We start from the raw sequence: 19,629 nt of genomic DNA on the forward strand, positions 1-19,629 counted from the left end.
AGAGGGGAAATATTTGGTATTTTGTGGTTTTACATAGTTATTTTTGTATGTGAATAGACAAAATTATGAAATAGCCTTGTTTTGTCTCATTCTGTCACGGTCTCAGGATAATCATGTCTGAGGTTGGTATTCTGTAAGATTGTTTACAAATGAACAAATGGCCTGTGAGTGTCAGGTCACTTCTGGACATCAGAGGCTGCTTATTTCTTTCTCACAATGTGAAGAGTGGGGAATGGGTGATTGTGCAGTGTCACATTCCAGCATTGTATTGGATTACCACAGTTCTTAATACAGTTTTCTACAGCCATATGCATCACTAACTTTATACCTTCTCTAAGTGGCAAAAATGAACATGTTTATATTGCCTCTTTATAGCATATAAAATAAGAAGAGAGGATGAAATGGATGAAGGGGGTCAAAAGGCAAAAACTCCCAGTTATAAAATAAATAAATCATGGGGATGTAATGTACAGCATGGTCACTACAGTTAGTAGTGAGTTCCTAAGAGAGTAGATCTTAAAAGTTCCCAACATAAGAAAAAAATTTGTAACTATATTTGGTAACATGTTTTGTTTTATTTTATTATTTTTTTAAAGTTTATTTAAAACTCACTCAGCTGACTGAGTCACCCAGGCACCCCTGTATGGTGACATGTTAACTAGACTTATGGTGGTGATGATTTTGCAATATATCAAATATCAAATCATTTTGTTGTGCACCTGTAACTAATATAATATGTCAATTATATCTCAATAAAAGCAAAACAAACTAACAAACAGAAACAAATATATGGCTTACCTTAACAAATCAGGGGAGGAACTTACGAAGGGGTTTCAAGAGCCTAACCAGTAGCAGTATTGCCCAAACAGAGAAAGTATAGCTTTGTGATGAAGATCACATTCTTTGGAGCCAGACTACCCGGGTTCACCTTGCACCTCTGGGCTTCCTACTGGCTATGTGACCGTGGGCAAGTTTCTTAGCAACCCTGAGCCTCTGTTTCCTGGAAGAGGAAACAGTTGGAAGACTAACTAAACAGTGGAAGACTAACAGTTGCAGTTTCATAAGGCTGTTTTGTGGATTAAATTAAATAATTCTCATAAATGTTATGGAACCATGCACTCAATAAATGTTAGCTATTATTACAAAACAAAAATGAAGAAGCAAAAATATGTAAACTCAAAATTATGTTTAGTAATCAGTGCTTGAGTTTAGAAATGATCTAAACATCCAATAAATATCAATTATCTCAATTTACTGTCAGTCCAAAGCTTTAGGTTACCTAACTACCTTACAAATCCCCTTCAAGCTGACATACTACAAAACACAGTTACTATTGAAATACAATTTTCAATAAACAAAATAATAAAATAATTACTGTCAGAATAATGAATCAATTTGGTTAAACACAAATCTATACTTTTCATAATCTTAAAAATTAAGTAGAAGTAATGCAACCTATTTGATGAGTAAATCTGCATGCATTTAGGAAGAACTTATCTAAATAGAATAAAAACATAAACTTATACTATACTTAAGATTGATAAATCACAGGAAACAATGATATTTTTTTTTAAGTTTATTTATTTTGAGAGAGAAAGAGATAGAGAGTGAGCAGGGGAGGGGCAGAGTAAGAGGAGAGAGAGAATCCCAAGCGGGTTCCGCACTGTTAGCACAGAGCCCAACGTGAAGCTTGAACTCACAAACCGTGAGATCATGACCCTAGCCGAAACCCAGAGACTGCTTAACCAACTGAGCCACCCAGGGACCCTACATTGCTCTTTTTATTAGCCAAAGTTACTAAATCAGTCTCATTTGCCAAAAAATTACCTAAATCAAGTGAACTTGAATTCCTAACAATTCTGTGTCAGAATTTCTGTAAGAATACTCTTTAAGTATAGCACATTGAAAGTATTACCAGTTCAACTCCCTGATTTTTTTAAGTAGAGAATATTCAGTTTATAATAAGTGCTTATTTATTTCTATAAGCCAATCAGGATAGAGATCCTTAAAGAGACCTTATAATCAATTTAGTAATGCCATCCGGAGGTAGAAAATATTTCACTTTCACACAATGAGAAAACCTTCTGAACTACAGATGTAACAACAGACAAACAAGTGCAAATAGAACTTCGAGCTTAAATTTTAAAATTTCATCCATAGGTCAAGAGTAGGCACAAAATTACAAAACTCCATGGTCCATATAAAAGACCTGTTCTATCCACAGCAGATATAAATTCTTCATTGATTTGAACTCAAAATAGGCAAACACACAAACAGAAAAGATTAACAAACCAGTCTCTGACATTTTTCACCCAACAGGGACAAGATATCTATAAACCATTAATCCATTTACAGAAATCATCAAATGGTCAGACCATAAAACCAAATTTCCAATTGGGAATAATTTACCAGCTAAAACAAATTAAAAACAAAATTAAAATTCGGAAAAACAGAGAGTCACAAAAATACTATTGACTCTTTGGATTTACTTCTGGAAGCCAAGAAAAGATGTGCCCAGGTTTATGCCACCCATGAGATTGATGAATGTTACCTGGCTCTGTAGGTGAATCCCCTGGGCATCTTGGTGGAACTTCCAAAACTGTTAAAAGATAACTTCAGAAAAAAGCAAAATCATGAATTTCATACAGATATAAAAATGAACATGTGCTAAGATTTTTATTTTCCTTATATGAGGGAACCAAGCCGATGTTATAACTAGTTCAAAGGAAAAATCAAAAGAACACAAATTTATATGGAATAAAGGGGTGGTGAGATGAATTGTAAGGAGAGACAAAATTAATTTTTCCACAAGGAGGAAGGAAGTTAGTTGCATTTTTACCAGACAGGACAAAATTCACCTATGTTTCAGCAATCTACAACTTTCAAGAGTGATAAAATTGCTGAAAGTCAAGAAACACAGCTAGAATCAGAGAGCCCTGAAGGGTGTGCTATATGTGATGCATAATTTTCCATTAAAACACAAAACTTTTTCGGGGTGCTTGGGTGGCTCAGTTGGTTAAATGGCCGACTTCACCCCAGGTCATGATCTCGCGGTTCAAGAGGTCGAGCCCCATGTCAGGCTCTGCACTGACAGCTCAGAGCCTGAAGCCTGCTTCGGATTCTGTGTCTCCTTCTCTCTCTGCCCCTTCCCCACTCATGCTCTGTCTCTCAAAAATAAAAAATAAAAAAAAAACATTTAAAAAATTTAAAAAAACACAAAACTTTTTCAACAGCTAATCTTTATTGCTTACTTTGTGCCAGGAATTGTGCTAAATGCATCACAAGCTTATCTCATTTTATCATCACACTAACTTGGAGAGGTAGGTACTATTTTTTTTTTAATTTTTTGATGTTTATTTTTGAGAGACAGAGCGTGCGAGTAGAAGAAAAGGAGGAGAGAGAGGGAGACACAGAATCCAAAGCAGGCTCCAGGCTCTGAGCTGTCAGCCCAGAGCCCGATGCGGGGCTTGAACTCATGAACTGTGAGGTCATGACCTGAGCCAAAGTCAGACACTTAGCCGACTGAGCCACCCAGGTGCCCCGAGGTAGGTACTATTATTAAGAATATTTTGTACTTGCTCTGGCGGCATATATATTAAAACCGGAGGGGCACCTGGGTGTCTCAGTTGGTTGAACATCTGACTTTGGCTCAAGTCATAATCTCACAGTTTGTGGGTTCGAACCCTGCGTCAGGCTCTGTGCTGACAGCCTGGAGCCTGCTTCAGATTCTGTGTCTCCCTCTCTCTCTGCCCCTCCCCCTGCTCACACGCTCTCTCTCTCTCTCTCTCTCTCAAAAATGAATAAACATTAAAATTTTTTTAAAAAACTGGAATTATACAGAGAAGATTAGCCTGGCCCCTGAGCAAGAATATTTTGCAGACTGGGGGGCACCTATGTGGCTCACTCACTTATGTGTCCGACTCTTGATTTCAGCTCAGGTCTTGATCTCAGGATCTTGAGTTCAAGCCCTGCATTGGGCTCCGGGTTGGACATGAAGCCTACTTTAAAAAAAAAAAAAAATTTTTTTTTTTGAAAGAGAATATTTTGCAGATTAGGAAACTGAGGCTAGAGGGTTTAAGGAAAGACCTTGTAGCTTTTAATTGCTTATATCTCTTTGGCTAAGAGCCACTTAAAAAAAAAACACTTTATTGAGGTATTTTATATACCATAAAATTCACCTATTTCAAGTGTACAATTCAGTGATTGTTAGTAAACTTCACCATAGTATAACCATTACTGTAAGTCAGCTTTAGAACATTTTCATCCAATAAAATGCCTCACATCCATTTACAGCTAATCCATGTTCCACACCCAGACCCAGAAAACCAATCACTTTATGCATGTATAGATTTGCCTTTCCTAAACATTTCACATAAATGGAATGATACAGTATATAGTCTATTGTGTTTGGCTTCTTGAACTGAACACGGTGTTTTTGAGATTCATTCATGACATAGCATGTGTCCATAGTTTATCTCCTTTGACTGTGAATAGTTCATCATATGGATATCACATTTATCTATCCATTTACTGTTGATGGAAATTTAGGCTGTTTCCAAATTTTGGCTATTATGAATAATCTTTCTATGAACATCCATGTGCAAGTCTTTCTGTGGATATGCTTTAATCTCTCTTGGGCAACTGCCTAGGAATGGAATTGCTAGGTAGTCTAATAATTTTATCTTTAGCTTTTTGGGGAAATTTTAAACTGTTTTTCAAAGTAATTTTACCATTTTACATTCTCACTGTGTGTAAGGTTCTCAGCTTCTCCATGTCCTCACACACATTGGTTATATGCCTTATTTATTGTAACCATTCTAGAAGATATAAAATGGTATCTCATTGTAGTCTCAATTTGCATTTCTCTGATGACTATGGATGTTGAGCATCTTTTTTTATTTTTTTAAGCTTATTTATTTATTTTGAAAGAGAGAGAAAGTGTGAGTCAGGGAGGGGGAGAGAAAGAGAATCCCAAGCAGGCTCTGCACTGACAGTGTGGAGCCCGACACGGGGCTCAACTTACAAACCTTGAGATCATTACCTGAGCAGAAGTTGGACGCTTAACTGACTGAGCCACCCAGGAGCCCCTTATGTACTTATTAGTCAGAAGTCCTTTTAAAAGAATGTGATTTTCTTAAGGGTACTGGCCATGCTTGCTCATGCTCCTGCTGGTTCTCTTGCCTTTTCCCTCACCCTCCACTGTGAGATACTTATAGCATCTCACTTAATGTTAGAATCACACACACGCACACACACACACACACACACAGGCACACACACATTATAGTAAACATATGAAAACTCACTCCTATCTCACATATTATTTACATGAGAATGAAATCCTTGATCTAATTCTCTTGGGCAGATATGCTGTTGGAATTCAGAACTTCTCAGATTTTAGAATGAGAATACATTGCATATACCATATATTACATAATTCTTCCACAGGGGCTTGGGACAGCATTCATAATCAAACACATCTCTATTTTTGCAGGAAAAAAAAATGTATGAATATTCACACTAAGAGGAATAAACATAGATCATAAACAGCTTCATATTAGTTCAGGTTATGTTGTGGTGCCAAATCAGTTCACCCCAAACTAACAAAAAAATATATTTATTTTATTTTCAGAACTTTCTGCATTCTAGAATTGTGGGTAAACACTTGGGGGCCTACTTATAACAACGTAAGAGTTCAATAGGATACCAACAATGTTCATATTATTTGACATTTAACTAAATATTTATTAATTTTTATTTTTTCAATTTTCTTTTTATATTTTGGAGCCAATAACCTTTCCCCAAACCTCAACCATTTAATAGGCTGCTAGGAATCTCTTGGACTCTGTGCACTGTGCCCCCAGTGCTTTACAGATAAAATACTCCTGTACATTAATGCAAACAAGAGAAGAAGGAACTCAGAAACAAGAACACAAACAAAAGAGTAGCATGAACTTGTAAGAAGAGTAAAGGAAAGCTAATGGCCAGAATAAGTGAGTGCTTGAGAATAATGCCAAAATGAGGATGGAGAACATCTAGTCAGTACCTATGAAATGCCCAGCACTGAACTAACTTTTTTCAAATGCCATCTCTTTAAATCACCATCCAAAACCTATAAAGTGGATATTATTATCCCCACTTTGGAGATGAGATCAAATACTCAGAAATTAAACTTCTCCCAGAATGAAATAGTTGGCGTGTGATGGAGCCAGGATTTGAATCCATGTCTTCCAATTCTAAAGTCAATACTCTTCCCACCATAATGTCCTGATATATTCAGAATAGAATACATATATAGAGAAAGAGTCATCCTTGGGGAAGAGATTTTTATCTTTTCCATTAGGTAGGAAAATTAAGCCAATTGGAGATAAACATAAATGACCAAAAGAGTTGAATACCAACAAATGTAAGGAAGGAGAAGAGGCGCCTGGGTGGCTCAGTTAAGCATCTGACTCTTGACTTCGGCTTGTGTCATGATCTCACAGTCTGTAGGATTGAGCCCCAAGTTGGGCTCTGTGCTGATGGTGTGGAGCCTGCTTGGGATTCTCTCTCTCACTCTCTGCCTTTCCCCTCCTCACACACACACACTCTCTCTCTCTCTCATTCTCTCAAAATAATTAAATAAACATTTTTAAAAAATTTTAAGACACAGAGCACCTGGGTGGCTCAGTCAGTTAAGCCTCTGACTTTGGCTCAGGTCATGATCTCGTACTTTGTGGGTTCAAGCCCCACATCAGGATCTGTGCTGACATCTCAGAGCCTGAAGCCTACTTCAGATTCTGTGTCTCCTTCTCTCTCTGCTCCTCCCCTGCTTGTGCTCTGTCTCTTTCTGTCTCTCAAAAACAAATAAGCATTTAAAAAATATTTTTAATAAAAAAAATTTAAGACACATTTAAAATTTAATTCTTACCTTTTTTCCCCCAAATGAGATTTTTATCATTTGTCTTCTGACATCATTAGCAAGTAGACTGCAGACTGACATGTCTCTGAGCTGGCCATCCACTATTCCCTCTATCTCAGAGTACAAAATGTAGCCAAAGACTTGAGGCCAGGAAGGAATTGAAACACTAAGCCTGTGTCACATACTGGTATTGAGTCTGAATTTACACCATCCATACATATGATGTAAGATTTTTAAAAATTCAACACACACACACACACACACACACACACACACACACACACACACAGTGACTAGACCTGGTTAAAATCCAAAGGCTATGGCAGAGGCAAATGACAATTTTCTTTGTAGGGAAAATTTGCGACCCAAGCACATGAAGCTCCCACTGAAGTAACCTCCTACTAAAGATGAGTTTCCAATCAAAAGAGTTAATAAATCATATAAGGAAATAAACCTCATGAGACAAAGTCAGCAAAATTGTTAGCATACCAAGAACTAGATGTAATAAAACAATCTGAAAGGAAACGTAAAATAAATATATTCTGTCAAAAGAAATTCAGAGAGCTCTAGTTGATATGTATATTATACTGAGCAAGGAACAAACTGAACAAACCACCAAAGTGGTTAAGAAACTCAACTCTCAGCAATTACAGCTCAGTTTATAAAGCATAAATGCAGAAGTGCATTTTCTATTGTGGATTGGTTACTAGAAACTTACATTCTCTTTTATTGCAAGTTTACTTTGTAGCTGATTAGCTATGAAGCTTCTTATTTTTTTTAAGTAAGCTCTATGCCCAATGTGGGGCTTGAACTCACCACCCCAAGATCAAGAGTTCCATGCTCCACCAACTGAGCCATCCGGCACCCCATGGCTAAGAGGCTTTAAGGTCATGCTGACATGAAGAAATCTTAACTTTTGTTTAAGGTCAGAGTAAGCATCTGGGGGAAGCAGGACAGTTTCAGGTTTTGGTTGCATGATTATGAGTTTTTGGTCTAGGAGTATATTCATTTTTTTTTTTCAACGTTTATTTATTTTTGGGACAGAGAGAGACAGAGCATGAACGGGGGAGGGGCAGAGAGAGAGGGAGACACAGAATCGGAAACAGGCTCCAGGCTCCGAGCCATCAGCCCAGAGCCCGACGCGGGGCTCGAACTCACGGACTGCGAGATCGTGACCTGGCTGAAGTCGGACGCTTAACCGACTGCGCCACCCAGGCGCCCTCTAGGAGTATATTCAAACTGTGGTCTCCATTTTGGTTTTGCTTTAGCAGTTCCAAATAATAAAAGATTAAAGAAATATCAGAAGCCACAATGAAGAACAGTATAAGAAAGAAAAGAAAAGAAAGAAAGGAAGGAAGGAAGGAAGGAAGGAAGGAAGGAAGGAAGGAAGGAAGGAAGGAAGGGAGGAAGGGGGGTGCCTGGGTAGCTCAGTTGGTTAAGCATCCGACTTTGGCTCAGGTCATGATCTCGCAGTTCGTGGGTTCAAGTCCTGCGTTGGGATCTGTGCTGACAGCTCAGAGCCTGGAGCCTGCCTCAGATTCTTTGTCTCCCTCTCTGCCCCTCCCCCGCTCATGCTCTGTCTCTGTCTCTCAAAAATAAATAAAAATGTTTAAAAAAAAATTTTTTTTAAAGAAAGAAAGGGAGGAAGGGAGGGAGGGAAGAAGGAAAGGGGAGAGAGAAAGGAAGGAAGGAAGAAGGAGGCAGGGAAAGAGAGAAAAGAACCAAATAGATTGGTTTCTTAAAAGAACCAGAAACAACTTACAGAAACAAAAAATATGTCACTGAAATTGAAAACTCAGTGGAAAATTAGAGGATAGTTTAAATACAATAGAGAAGGATGCCTGGGCGTCTCTCGGCTAAGTATCCGACTTCAGCTCAGGTCATGATCTCTGGTTCGTGAGTACAAGCTCACGTCCGGCTCTGTGCCGACAGCTCGGAGCCTGGGGCCTGCTTCGGATTCTGTGTCACCCCCTCTCTCTGCCCCTCCCCTGCTCATGCTCTCTTTCTCTCTCTCAAAAATAAATAAACATTTAAAAAAATAAAATTAAAAAACAAATACAATAGAGAAGGAAACCTGTCACCTGGAAAGTAGTGTGAAAGAATTACTAGGGACACAGATAAAGGGGTGCAAAATATGAAAGAGGGATATGTTAGGCAGAAAAATCATCCTCCAAGGATGTCCACATCCTAATCGCTGGCACCTGTGAATATGTTATACAGAAAAGGGGGAATTAAGGTCACAGATGGAATTAAATTGGCTAATTGGCTAACCCTGAGATAGGGAGAGTGTCCTGGATTATCCAGGTGGGCCCACTGTAATCACAGGGGTTCTTTTTTTTTTATAATTATTTTTTTAACGTTTATTTATTTTTGAGACAGAGAGAGACAGAGCATGAACGGGTAGGGGCAGAGAGAGAGGGAGACACAGAATCGGAAGCAGGCTCCAGGCTCTGAGCCATCAGCCCAGAGCCCGACGCGGGGCTCGAACTCACGGACCGGGAGGTCGTGACCTGAGTTGAAGTCGGACGCTCAACCGACTGAGCCACCCGGGCGCCACTCACAGGGGTTCTTAAAAGTGGAAGAGGAGAGAAGAGCATGAGAAGCAGAGATGGTAGTGTGAGAAAGACTTGCCAATGTTGCTGGCTTCAAAGATGGAAAAATGGGACCATGAACCATGAAATGCAGGCAGCCTCTAAAACTGGAAAAGATAATGAATTTGCTCATAGAGACTCCAGAAGGGATGCAGCCCTAGCAAAACATTGATTTTAGCCCAGTGAGACTCATTTCAGACTTCTGGCCTACAGAACTGTAAAATAATAAGTTTGTGCTTCTTAAATTTTTAAAAAATGTCTTATTTATTTTTGAGAGAGAGACAGAATGCGAGCAAGGGAGGGGCAGAGAGCAGGGGAGACACAGAATCTAAAGCAGGTCCCAGGCTCTGAACTGTCAGCACAGAGCCTGACACGGGGCTTGAACCCACAAACCATGAGATCATGACCTGAGCCAAAGTCGGACGCTCAACCAACTGAGCCACTCAGGTGCCCCTGTAAATCTGTGATTTTTTAAAGCCAACTAAGTTTATGATTTGTTACAACAGCAGTAGGAAACTAATATGAGAGGTTAAAAAAGGAAACAATCCAACATAAGTCTAATAAGAGCAAAGGTAGAATATAATATTTTTAAATGGCTGAGAATTTTCCAGAATTGAAGAGATGACTCTTCAGACTGAGAGATCACACAAAGGTCTTAATGTAATACATATCAACTAATCCACAACCATACACATTGTAGTGAAATATATGAGAAAGTCTTAAGAGCAAATGGAACCTCCAGCATGGGCAAGAACAAGACAACCAGAACTCTCTTTCCAGGAAGGTAACAAATGTCAGTGGTCAACTAATGCCATCAGTATTCAAAATCAGACTCTAGGTGTGGCCTGTGCTCCTTTAATCTAGGGATTCCTCGGTGCTGGTACACTCCTGGAGAAGAATTTAGACAAAGAAGATGGAAGGAAGCTGGTTCCACAAAGAGAGATTCCTCTTATTCCTTGCTCTCGGTCTTCTACTTCAAGGTAAGAAAAGGGCAACAAGGGAAAGAGGCAGAGACTCTCTCTAGTTGAACACCTAGAAACTTCTTTCAAATTTCCAACTCCCAGAGATGATCTAAAATGGGTATTGTTATTTCATAACTTTGTTATAATAATGCCTGAATAGACTTTCCTTCTCTGGAAGACAGAAAATATCCTTCCAGAGGCACCTGGGTGGCTCAGTCAGTTAATGACTCTTGATTTTGGCTCAGGTCATGATCTCAAAGTTCATGAGTTCGAGCCCCGCATTGGGCTTTGTGCTGTCCGTGCAGAGCCTGCTTGCAATTCTCTCTCTCCCTCTCTCTCTGCCTCTTTCTCTGCCATCTTCTGCCCCCCCCTTCCCCTCTCTCTCCCTCTTCTCTCTCTCTCAAAAAATTAACTAAAAAAAAAAAAATATCTTTCCAGTGATGTATCATACAGGAACTATTTTTCTTCCCAGGACCCATCCCTAATTGTCTTCTCTTCTAATTAGACTTAATGTCTATCCATATTTCTACACACAGGTATAATTCTTTTTCTCTGCAGCTATGAAACCCACTCCATTGTAGCAAAGTGCTCACTTTTAGCCATAACTTCCCCATCCACCTTTAGGATCCAAGTGCTTTAGGTTAGGTAAGATGCCAGAGGGTAGCAAATGGAGAGTGAAAATAGAGTATGCTTCTCTTTCAGGAAGTTAATATAGTATAGTGGAAAGAACATGGGATTTGGAGACAGACAGACCTGGGTTTGAATCTTGGTCCCTCACTTTGCACCTTATGCAACCTTGGGCAAATTGCTTGACTTCCCTGAGCTCCAGTTTCTTCATCTGTAAAATAGGGCATGCCTTGCAGAGTTGTGAGGATTCAATGAGAGAAAGTTAGTAGCATAGTGCCTGCCTGGCATATGATAGGTATCAATAAATGTCGTCTCTCCCCCTTAGGTTGTCATATAACTTCTGGATAAGAGAGCATAGGTAGGGCTAAACCAGAGTCAGCTTTAGAGGTCAGTATAAGGAAGAGGAACAAATTGTACTAACTACTCAGTAGAGAACACTAGAGATGCTCCTCTGGCCACTCACTGGCCATGATCAACAAATGAATATTCATTGTTCATAGAATGATCCAAGGATTTGTCTGGACAGCACTGTGACTTTGGGAATGGATAAGGCTTGATGTCCTTAGCATACAACAATCTCTCTCATTCCAGGCTGTTGTTCCTCTAACAAATCGCTACAATTAGAGAGGGTAGAAAAAAGGGGAAGGCAACACTTCAAAATCCTCAAACGGGAAAAGTGATAGAGGTTGAGCAGCAAAATAGGGAGAAGGAAGTTTGGGGCAGTGAAGGTGAAATCGGTGTGTTCTCTTTGGGGTCCTGGGAATGGAATCCTATCTGATGGCTATCACTGTCCCAGGGGCAGTTTGCATATAGATTTGGGCATGCTTTGCATGGAAACAGAAACATTAAAAGGGCAGCCAGAGCCCTAACTCAGCTTACCACATTAGCTTCCATCATTTGCCTTCCAGCCCAACCCATCCTCCCTGGCCTTGGAGGGAGGCACCCAGCATCTGGTGATCCTCTTGGTGATCCTCCTTTCCCAGTCTCCATCTCATCATTGGGGGAATATACTACAGCAGCATCAAACAAACCAGGGCTCAGAGCAAGTCCAGTTTTTGCCTCTTATAGATTTGACCTCAGGGATTTAATTCCTCTTACTGCATCTCAGTTGACTCATTTATTACATAAGGACAAAAATAATTTCTCCTTGATAGGGGCTTGGGAGGATTAAGTGAGGGACTTCCTCTGAAGGGCTTAGAGTATACCTGGCACATAATCAATGCTCAATAAATCTTAGCTATCGTTATTATCACAGACTACCCCCAAGATCCTATCATAGGGCCCTCTCACATAGGCAACAGGAGAGTTCTCTCCCTCTCCTCACACATTCTATGTCCTCTACAGGAAGAGGCAGTACTTTCATCATCAACTGCTCAGGGTTCGGCCAGCATGGAGGGTATCCCACTGTTCTGGATTCAGTGTTTGAGCGGAAGGCCTTCCGTCCAGTCACCAACTTCAGCATCCCCACCCTAGTCAACATCTCCTTTACTATGTCTGCCATCCTAGATGTGGTGAGTGCTGACCCCTAGCCCTTAATTTTTTCCCAACCTGGCAAGGGAACCCCAAAAGCTCTTGTCCACATTGCACCTTCCTCCATCACTGCTAAATGTCATTTGCCCAGTGGGGATCTCAAAGAAGCTCTGTCTGGCTTAACAGGATGTGGTGCAACAGCACATGGAAGAGAATTTCTTTTCTTTCTCACCCAGTGATTCTCTACCCTGGCCATATACCACTGTTCAGTCTCCACTCCCAGAGATTCTGATTGGATGGAACCTAGACTTCAGTAGTTTTAAGCTCCTCAAGTGATTCTAAGATACAGCCAGGATTGAGAAGCACAACTCTAATCCAGCCCTGTTGTGAATTCTCCCACACATGGGAGAATTAAGCTTTTCAATTAAGCTGTTTCAATTAAGCTTTTGTCCTTGACCTACATGTTGACCTTGATCACAGCACCACTTTTACATACATTGGGAGTTGGTAAACAAAAATGAGGAGTAGGAGGGGCACCTGGGTGGCTCAGTTGGTTAGGCTGTGGACTTTTGATTTTGGCTCAGGTCACGATCTCACGGTTTGTGGGTTCAAGGCTGGTGTCTGGTTCTGTACTATCAGTGCAGAGCCTTCTTGGAATCCTCTCTCTCCCACTGTCTCTGTCCCTCCCCTCCCCAACCCCCCCCCCCCGCTCGCAGGCACTCACTCTTTTTCTATCTCCAAAATAAATAAACTTAAAAAAAAAAATGGGGAGTGGGAGGGATGGACAGACTTCTTACCCACATCATACTAGAAACAGGAAATTCTTTTGGCAGGATGAACATCTACAGCTCTTGTCATCATTCCTGTGGCTGGAAATGGTATGGCTAATACCGTTTATTCTCTCCCTTCATTTACATTCAGAAAGGATTTTAAACAAAGATATAATTATGACCTTTACGTACCTAACAACATATCTTTGAAACACATGAGGGAGAAATGGAAAAATCTACAATCATGGTGAGAGGCTTCAATATACTGGTTTCAAAAATCAAATAGAAAAAGAATAAAAAAACATTGTGATTTTTAACAGCACAATTAGGAAACTTGATTTAATAAACATCAAACTTTGTACCAACGAAAATGCATAATCTTTTCTGATACAAATGCAATATTTTCCCACACTGACGAAGATCTCAACAAACTCAAAAAAGCAGAAATTATCTAGACCACAATCTGATCACGATACAAGAAAATGAAACTAACTGGGAAAAGACAGCCCTCCCCCCAGAAAGCCTTATTTCTTGGGAATTTAAAACTAAACTTCCCCCCAAAATTAAGCTTCCAAATACTTTGGGCTAAAGTAAAAATAAAACAATTAAATAGAAATTGCAAAATAATTAGAAACAAAGAGCCTACACATGAAAATCTATGAATATAGCCAAAGTATAACTCAGTGGAAATTTTGTATCTTAAGTGTATTAATAAGAAAACAAGAGGGAAAAAAATGAAAGTAAATGAATTAAGTTTCCAATTTGAAAAGCTCGGTTAAAGAGGAGAGAGGAGGGGAATAATACTAATAATCACCTACCTAATCTTGCTCTCAAAGTGCAGTTCCCAGATGGGCAGCACCAGTTGATTGCACCACCTGGAAACCTAGAAATGCACATAATCTTGGGTCCCACCCAGTGTAACCAACCATCCCAGCATAGCCAAGACTGAGGAATTCTCAGGACATGGAATTTTCAATGCTAAAACCAGCAAAATGCTGGGCAAATCAGGATAAGTTAGTCACACCACCTATTGAATCAGAATCTATATAGTTCAATATGATCCCCAGGTGTTTTATATGCAAAGCAAGACTTGAGAAGCACTGATCTAGTACAAAGTTTTATTTAATGTGCATAGAACCTCCCTTCCGTTCTGGCTGTGGTTCTACAAACTGCAGTTGCTGTTGAAAGTACCCTGAGACTAGACAAGCCCACCCAGAATTGGACAGTCCTTGAAAACGGTTCCCAAAGAAGGTTGCCAGACTTGGAAAAGAGGGTTTGGAAAGGTCATCCCAAAGACAAGAGAGGGTGGTGCCTGGCACCTGCCAACAAAAGGAAGACCATGAAGTCTCTTGCTTCAAAGAACCCAAGAGCTTGTCCAAGGTCTCCTTGCAATAAAGACTGGTGAAAGGGGTCTGGGAGACAGTTGAAGGCATGCTAGATACTAATACATAATACCTATGAACATTACAGTTTCAAAATTCATTGATATGCTTTATTTCATTTGATACCTACTAATCCCCTTATTTTACACTAAGGAAATTCTAGCTCAGAGAGGCTAAGTTACTGATCTTTCAGCTCTAAATCTCATTCCTACTGAAGAAAAAATAGTGTTTCTCTAATCACCAGTAATTTCTCACAGAAATGGAAAAAGAGAGGAATCAAAGTTTATGAAGAAATGAACACAGAGAGCTTCAAGTCTATTTGTAATTCTTATTTCTTAAAAAAAAAAGCCAAAGTAAATTTATCAAAATATTGACTCCACAAAGTTGAGTGATAGACACCTGTTTATTATTTTATATACTTTTTTATGTGCTTGAAATATTTCATAACTTTTTTTAAGAAAAATCAAAGGACAGAAAAAAATAGCCTTAATTTCTATCAGGCTCTCTCACCTCTCCTCCACCTGGGCTCTAGGTCTGGGATAACCCATTTATCAGATGGAACCCAGAGGAGTGTGAGGGCATCACGAAGATCAGTGTGGCAACCAAGAACCTATGGCTCCCAGACATTTTCATCGTTGAGTTGTACGTATTAAGGGCTGGGAATAGCCAGAGGGAAGCCCCATTTTCTGGAATCAGTAGAATTTACAATCTGCCATTGGAGACACTAAAAGTGGTATTAGATGGATGAGAAATAACCAGAAAGGTAAAAAGAAAAACAAAGCACCTGCATCCCACTTCATCTCTCTTACAGCATGAATGTGGATAAGACCCCAAAAGGCCTCACAGCATATGTGAGTAATGAAGGTCGCATCAGATATAAGAAACCCATGAAGGTGACCAGCATCTGTAACCTGGACATCTTCTACTTCCCTTTTGACCAGCAGAACTGCACCCTCACCTTTAGTTCATTCCTTTACACAGGTGAGTTGCTGTGGGGGCTCAGGGATGTGGGTGAATGAGAGCAACCGATTAAACAACAGAAAATAAAATATAAAGAAATTATGAATAAATGGTGACTAAGGTGTATGGGTAGAGCAAAAATTAGGGCTCTTATGGATGTTTAAATATTTTCCATAAAGGGAAAATCCAAGCCTGTCTTGTTGATTACCATTCCTAGCTCTTGCAAACTTTCTGCCATAATAGTAGGTACTCAAAAATACATGTTGAATGAAGATGAAAAAAGAGAATGTAGTTGAATCAACAGGAAACCGTATCCTTGGGAAATGATCTGGATCTCCCTTTCAGTGGAGAATATGTTGCTGGGCATGGAGAAAGAAGTGTGGGAAATAGCAGACACATCCCGGGATATCGTTCAAACCCATGGAGAGTGGGAGCTCCTAGGCATCAACAAGGCCACCCCAAAGATGTCCGTGGGCACCAGCCTATACGATCAGATCATGTTCTACGTGAGTTCAGAGGTCCTTGATTTTTCCTTTCTTTCTTGCTTCTACCCTTGCCTAGAATCTCCACCAAATGGGTATTTCTCAAGTTTCAGGGTTTCTCAGTTTTACTTCTGCCAGATTCAAACCTTTCCTCTTGGCTGCCCAGCCACATTCTTTTTCCTAAAGCTCACTGCTCTGGCCTAACTTGTCACTGGCAGTCTCTATACTTATTTATGAAGCTGCATTCTACACAGCTATATATCTCAGGGTGATATCAGACCAAAAAGGAAGGCAGAGACATAAACAATCACTACTATTCCTGGCAGCTTCCAAATCCCTTATCCACTTCCCTTTCTTTCCTCCCCCAAGGTGGCCATCAGGCGCAGGCCCAGACTCTACATCATAAACCTTCTGGTGCCCAGTGGCTTTCTGGTTGCCATCGATGCCCTCAGCTTCTACCTGCCAGCAGAAAGTGGAAATCGTGCCCCATTCAAGATAACACTTTTGCTGGGCTACAATGTCTTCCTGCTCATGATGAATGAGTTACTACCCACCAATGGCACCCCCCTCATCAGTATGGCATCTCCAGCCTTAGGGAAAATAAGGGTGGGGAGGATTGACTGAACTAGCTCAAGGGAGAGAGATATACTGGGAAAATGAGGCCCTAAGCCTGCCAGGGTGGGATTGGAAGAGAGAAGCCCTAGGTGGTGCCTCTGACCCACATGTAGGCCTACCTTCCCTGCAGGTGTCTACTTTGCCCTGTGTCTGTCCCTGATGGTGGTCAGCCTGCTGGAGACCATTTTCATCACCTACTTGCTGCACCTGGCTACCAGCCAGCCCCCACCCATGCCTCAGTGGCTCCATTCTCTGGTCCTCTACTGCACCAGCCCAACAAAGTGCTGCCCCACTGCACTCCAGAAGAGAAATAAAGCCATGGGCCTCCCCCCTGCGCACCTCCCTGGTAAGGAGATTCAGCACTGCCCACATTTCCTCTTCCCACATAGCCATTTATCTGCTCCTATCTCCTTCCCTATTCCTTCCACCCCAGGTGAACTTCATGGCCTATGCTGAGTCTCTATCTCTCTGTAGGTGTGAAGGAGCCAGTGGAGTTAGTGGGGAAGATGCCAGGTCCCAGAGAGACAGAGTTAAATGGGTGTCCTGGGTCAACAAAGGCCCAGCAGGAAGATGAGACTCAGAAGCAGCACTTGGTCGACCTGTGGGTGCAGTTCAGCCACATGATGGACACCCTGCTCTTCCGCCTCTACCTGCTCTTCATGACCACCTCCGTGGTCACAGTCATCGTCCTCTGGAACACCTAGGCATGATATCTATTTGCTCCTGCAGATCCCACCCAGAGCTGCTTCTGGTTTCCAGAGACCAGCCAGGTCTTTGCCCTTTGTTGAGTATCGACTATCACAGCCCAAAGATGACCCATTCCCTGCTGCATTCCATGCATCTCAATCCAGCCCCACTGATCAGTCTCAACCCAACTCTAGACATTTTCCTCTTGTATCTGTATTCTGTTGGCTCTCCTTAGTCCTCTCATGAAGTTCTACGATCCCCTTATGTCTTCTGCATAGCAGTCCCACCTCCTCTGCTTCCTTACTTGTCCCAATAAATCATTCTTCAGAGACCTCTGGTTCTTTGTCATGTTTTGAGGTAGAAACTTAACTATTCATAACTGATAGTTTCAAAATATCACCTGTAATTTTGAAGAAGAAGACCAAAGCAGGAGGCATCACAATCCCAGACTTTAGCCTCTACTACAAAGCTGTCATCATCAAGACAGCATGGTATTGGCACAAAAACAGACACACAGACCAATGGAATAGAATAGAAACCCCAGAACTAGACCCACAAACGTATGGCCAACTCATCTTTGACAAAGCAGGAAAGAACATCCAATGGAAAAAAGACAGCCTCTTTAACAAATGGTGCTGGGAGAACTGGACAGCAACATGCAGAAGGTTGAAACTAGACCACTTTCTCACACCATTTACAAAAATAAACTCAAAATGGATAAAGGACCTAAATGTGAGACAGGAAACCATCAGAACCTTAGAGGAGAAAGCAGGAAAAGACCTCTCTGACCTCAGCCGTAGCAATCTCTTACTTGACACATCCCCAAAGGCAAGGGAATTAAAAGCAAAAGTGAATTACTGGGACCTTATGAAGATAAAAAGCTTCTGCACAGCAAAGGAAACAACCAACAAAACTAAAAGGCAACCAACGGAATGGGAAAAGATATTTGCAAATGACATATCAGACAAAGGGCTAGTATCTAAAATCTATAAAGAGCTCACCAAACTCCCCACCCGAAAAACAAATAACCCAGTGAAGAAATGGGCAGAAAACATGAATAGACACTTCTCTAAAGAAGACATCCAGATGGCCAACAGGCACATGAAAAGATGTTCAGTGTTGCTCCTTATCAGGGAAATACAAATCAAAACCACACTCAGGTATCACCTCACGCCAGTCAGAGTGGCCAAAATGAACAAATCAGGAGACTATAGATGCTGGAGAGGATGTGGAGAAACGGGAACCCTCTTGCACTGTTGGTGGGAATGCAAATTGGTGCAGCCACTCTGGAAAGCAGTGTGGAGGTTCCTCAGAAAATTAAAAATAGACCTACCCTATGACCCAGCAATAGCACTGCTAGGAATTTATCCAAGGGATACAGGAGTACTGATGCATAGGAGCACTTGTACCCCAATGTTCATAGCAGCACTCTCAACAATAGCCAAATTATGGAAAGAGCCGAAATGTCCATCAACTGATGAATGGATAAAGAAATTGTGGTATATATACACAATGGAATACTACGTGGCAATGAGAAAGAATGAAATATGGCCTTTTGTAGCAACGTGGATGGAACTGGAGAGTGTTATGCTAAGTGAAATAAGCCATACAGAGAAAGACAGATACCATATGGTTTCACTCTTATGTGGATCCTGAGAAACTTAACAAGAACCCATGGGGGAGGGGAAGGGAAAAAAAAAAAAAAAAGAGGTTAGAGTGGGAGAGAGCCAAAGCATAAGAGACTGTTAAAAAACTGAGAACAAACTGAGGGTTGATGGGGGGTGGGAGGGAGGGGAGGGTGGGTGATGGGTATTGAGGAGGGCACCTTTTGGGATGAGCACTGGGTGTTGTATGGAAACCAATTTGTCAATAAATTTCATATATAAAAAAAAAAATATATCACCTGTGCATCCCTCTGCCTGTGACAGCATTTTGATCTCACAATGGACGATCCTCTTACCTTCAAGTCCAACGTGACAGTTGTCCTGTCTGGAAAGTTTTAATTTTCTTGGACATTTTTAAAGACATATGTCTTACTTGTAGACTCTTTTATTCATCTTTTTCATTATTGTACAGGAGCTCTGCAGAGATATTGCAGGTTAGGTTCCAGACCACCACAATGAAGCAAATGTCACAATAAAATGAGTCAATGAATTTTTTGGTTTCCCAGTAGATATAAAAG

The 19,629-nt window shown here is 40.8% G+C and overlaps 1 protein-coding gene across 2 annotated transcripts; it reads left to right on the forward strand.

The window, feature by feature from the left end:
• The first annotated feature begins 10,405 nt into the window (after window positions 1-10,405).
• LOC124526940 (5-hydroxytryptamine receptor 3E-like) lies at window positions 10,406-17,464 on the forward strand. Of its 2 annotated transcripts, XM_047100150.1 has the most exons (9): window positions 10,406-10,472; window positions 12,426-12,592; window positions 13,385-13,429; window positions 15,236-15,345; window positions 15,515-15,684; window positions 16,009-16,169; window positions 16,515-16,719; window positions 16,891-17,106; window positions 17,235-17,464. In XM_047100150.1, the coding sequence occupies exons 1-9, from the start codon at window positions 10,406-10,408 to the stop codon at window positions 17,462-17,464; spliced, it is 1,371 nt and encodes a 456-aa protein (XP_046956106.1). The 2 variants fall into 2 exon arrangements, with proteins under 2 accessions (XP_046956106.1, XP_046956107.1); XM_047100151.1 differs by lacking the exon at window positions 13,385-13,429.
• Window positions 17,465-19,629: the final 2,165 nt, after the last annotated feature.

This window comes from Lynx rufus, unplaced genomic scaffold (genome assembly GCF_022079265.1).
Source record: "Lynx rufus isolate CCGP_SWC_20201006 ecotype Redwood Valley unplaced genomic scaffold, mLynRuf1.p SCAF_5, whole genome shotgun sequence".
Lineage (NCBI taxonomy): Eukaryota > Metazoa > Chordata > Mammalia > Carnivora > Felidae > Lynx > Lynx rufus.